This window comes from Sprattus sprattus (assembly GCF_963457725.1).
Source record: "Sprattus sprattus genome assembly, chromosome: 15".
NCBI classification, from domain to species: Eukaryota; Metazoa; Chordata; class Actinopteri; order Clupeiformes; family Clupeidae; genus Sprattus; species Sprattus sprattus.
This window is the reverse complement of record NC_137913.1, coordinates 12,804,299-12,807,885: the sequence shown is the minus strand read 5'-3', so window position 1 is coordinate 12,807,885 and position 3,587 is coordinate 12,804,299. Positions and strand designations below refer to the sequence as shown.

General features: G+C 39.0%; 1 protein-coding gene across 1 annotated transcript; it reads right to left on the bottom strand.

Moving 5' to 3' along the window:
• Nucleotides 1-1,573: 1,573 nt before the first annotated feature.
• On the bottom strand, nt 1,574-3,282 carry cox6a1 (cytochrome c oxidase subunit 6A1). The gene is made up of 3 exons (XM_080853220.1): nt 3,171-3,282; nt 2,117-2,268; nt 1,574-1,931 (listed from the first exon to the last, which is right to left on the bottom strand). The coding sequence occupies exons 1-3, from the start codon at nt 3,271-3,273 to the stop codon at nt 1,839-1,841; spliced, it is 348 nt and encodes a 115-aa protein (XP_080709346.1). The 5' UTR covers nt 3,274-3,282; the 3' UTR covers nt 1,574-1,838.
• Between the last annotated feature and the right edge of the window lie 305 nt (nt 3,283-3,587).

The window sequence follows — 3,587 nt, the reverse complement described above, 5'->3', positions numbered from 1 at the left end:
ATAGGCAAAGCATTACACTTTCAAAGGTGTGAACAAGATGTTTAATATGAACTGAACCTTCTGTTTAATTTAAATGGAAGATGGCATTTTCCATTGACCCGATTTCCAACACTTGCTGTTTACACACAGTAAATAAAGGTCTAGGTAAATAAATGAACATCTATTAGTAGCTGTAGTTGTTGGTTTTTGAAGATGTTTGATTATACTAGTAAGCTATACATCAAGATCACTCCATTTGAGAATTAATTTGTGTAACATATTCTGTTAGAACATTTTGAAGGTTTCTGCATCAATCTCCCAGGTACACCGTGAGGCTACAGATAGCCTATGTAAATATAGATGTGCTATAGCCACTGTATAAAATGCTGCCTCCACTATATAATGAATCCTGTAATGGACATCTCTACAAAATAGACCTATGCATCTTCTTTAAAGACACAAACTGTTGAGACCAGATCAACAGTCATAGATGCCTAATATGGAGAACTGTACGCAAACAATTCACAATTTCTCTTTCAGTATTTCAGAAATGAAAAAGTACCAGCTTCAATTGAGGAACTTGAAAAATACACTGTTCAGTGTAGCAAGCATCACTGAAATCTTGAGTACTGATGCAGAAGGAAGTTCTTAGCAAGTCAGTATTAAAACAATGTATTTAGATGAAGCCAGAGCTGAGATCCCTTTAAATGTTCCACACACTCCCAATGTCAAATAAAATATCAAACAGACTTTGGACCTCATATCAACCGCTGGCAAATACCTAGCAGCCAATACAGCTGCTTTGTGAGCAAAAGCAAGTTATAACTGCTGTTAGTTCACAGTAAAACAAATAGTTCTTCCAGCTGGTCAAAAATTGTAATGTCTAGAGTCAACATGTTGCTAATCATGATCATGAAGAATTCCACTGATGTTTTATGCATGCATGTGCCATATGACTGAGGTTTTCTATGCAGCTGTAATTCATGTGTAATTAAAAAAACCTCCTTCTATGATAACAAAAAAAAAAAAAAAAATGTAACACACATAAACAGCAAAAATATGACATTCCATTAGTGCAAATTCTGTGCTTGAAGATGGAACAGCACAAGGGGTCGGGATACAGGCAGTGCAAGAGTTCCGCACAATTCCTTCTGCCCTGGCTGATGGGTAGCAGACTTATCGTGGGCTATACAGTCTCTGGTTATGTTATTTTTTACAAAGGACCAGCTTGAATCTGTCTCGGCCATTCTAGCATAGCTAGCCATAACAGACACCTGGGCAGTCTCTCTCACTAAAAAAAGGGCATATAAGTGGGGATGGTTAATGTTGACTTACTTTGTCTGATCCCATTGTCTTCCACCCTGATAAACTACAGTCCGTCAGGTGACTTTACATGTAGACACGTTCATCTACAGGTATCAAGTAGGAGAGAATAGCTCTGCCACAGCTAAGCCTCAGACGACTGTACTTTTCAAAAGACTATTTTTAAGCTAAATGCAAACGAAATAAAACTTAAGCACTGATAACATTTGCCTTATCAAAATGAAAAAATAACCCAGTGATAGAAAAAGCAGAGCACTGCAAGGAATTTAAATATGTTTATTTATTTCACATAGGTTTGAGCTGAGAATGTGTCAAGATGGTCCAGAAGTAATGTAACTATTTCCATTGGGTGCCTCTAGTTTAACAGAAAGCACAGAGGTAAACAGAAAGGTTTTTTTTTACTTTTTAAAAAGAGGTTTGAGTAAACTTAAGAGTGTGGTCCAAGTCTGGTGGTAGCTCCAGGGTATTAAGGGAGGGGAGAGGGGGACTGTGGTCCCAGTTTGAGGGTAAAGTTGTTCATATGCATGACATCCAATTTACTCCTCATCTTCTCCTGCATACCCGTCTGGGAGGGCATTCAATTCGTCATTGTGGAAAAAGCTCCTGACACCATCACCCCAGGGAAAGCGCTGGACAAAAGGAACATACAGTATTTTGTGACTCAATATGAATTATTGCATTTACTGTGATCTGTAAATTAGAAGATTGATTAATGTAGAATGAGCTTCAGAAAAGCCATTTCCACAGAGAATGCCATATCCTTCAGCAACAGTAGACAATGCATTATTGCCGACTGAAAGTTAAGATATCTCACCTTGGTGCGGATGCGAAGGTGAGCGTAGGGGACAAATTCAGGCTTCACAAAGTGCGCATGATGTTGCTGCATTTTGAGGTACATATTTAACATGCAAACAGCAACCCCAGGAAAAGCGATAACAAAAGTGAGGATCTTCCAGGTCCTTGCCGCTATGGAGACAAAACACATGTATATTCAACAGTCGAGTCACACTACCTTAAGTTACTATTTAAAAACACATTTAAAAAAAAAGTGATTGACAAAATTAACTTAAAAGCACACACATGGAACACTTTACTACTGATACAAGTCATCCTGAAGAAAAAAAAAAATCTCTGAGGAACCCATTCTTAGCTAACTTACTATAACTACAAAGTCATGTTACAGAGGTGAAGTTAGCCTAGGAAAGTTGGCAATGTTCTGTATTGAAGCCACCTCTCAAGTCGTTTAGTGAAAAAGCATCAGGTAATATAAAAGATATGTCTTTAAGTGCGTAAATCTCATTTAGCTAACGTGAACAATGCTGCAATATTTGAACTAAATCCATTAAGAGGGATTTTACCAGCTAAAGTGGCGCACGTCATAGGTTATCGCCAAGATTATTTGTACGACAAATTAGGCACATGTACGTACAGAGGACAGAGGTTATATCATTGTTGCGGCAGTTCATTTAAGGTTAAGGTTGTGTGCTGCAGCCTGGTTCCTGGAAGGCGTTCGGGGTTGCGGCGAGCTAGTTCGGCAACTGGCATAATGAGTTAGCATGCTAAGTAAGCCCTTTGAAAGCAAGGAAACCACGGGCTTCGTTCGTTCGTTTGATATACTTCAACGGGTTTTTGATATTCGTTCCATGTTATCAGTAATTTACCGTTCTTAACAAAGAAACAAATCAGGCAGCTTAATATCGAGATGTATAACTCTGTAAACGAATACAGAAACAACTACAGGATAAGCTTACTAACGTTGCCAACCTCGCTAGTCGCCAAGGTCAAAACAATGAACAATCCGTTCAAGTTAAAAATGACAAAAATCTGATAAGCATAACAGACATTGGCATTTTCCCTTGTACACTCACCTCCTTCATGAGCTCCATGAGCTCCTGCTGCAGCAGAGAGCTGGCGGGTCTGAGACAAGGGAGCCCGCAACACAGCTCGCGTCAAGCGTCCGAGGGAAGCCATCTTCAATGTTTGAAAGGTAGGCAAGTATACGGAAGTGATGTAATGTCTTTTCTGTTTCTTCTTCCTTATACGTTTGTGATTGATAGAGTAGTGAAAATGTAGCGCCACTAAACGGACTGGAAGACAGTATTACATTATTCTCAAACCATAATTATATAAAGTGTATTGCCCCTCACCCCCTGCATCCTACATTGTCTGAGTTTTAAAGATTCACAAGCTGCTGATTGTCTATGTACCAATAATAACCTCATGTGTCATAATGGTTTGCAGGTACTGCATGGCACACACCACTGTAGTCTTTATAACAAGGTTGG

Excerpts from the sequence above, each read along its gene's own strand:
- cox6a1 (XM_080853220.1), bottom strand. The coding sequence starts at position 3,273 with ATGGCTTCCCTCGGACGCTTGACGCGAGCTGTGTTGCGGGCTCCCTTG. Across the intron at positions 2,269-3,170 it reads TCATGGAGCTCATGAAGGAG|CGGCAAGGACCTGGAAGATC; the intron begins GTGAGTGTACAA and ends TTGTCTCCATAG. Across the intron at positions 1,932-2,116 it reads ACCTTCGCATCCGCACCAAG|CGCTTTCCCTGGGGTGATGG; the intron begins GTGAGATATCTT and ends CCTTTTGTCCAG.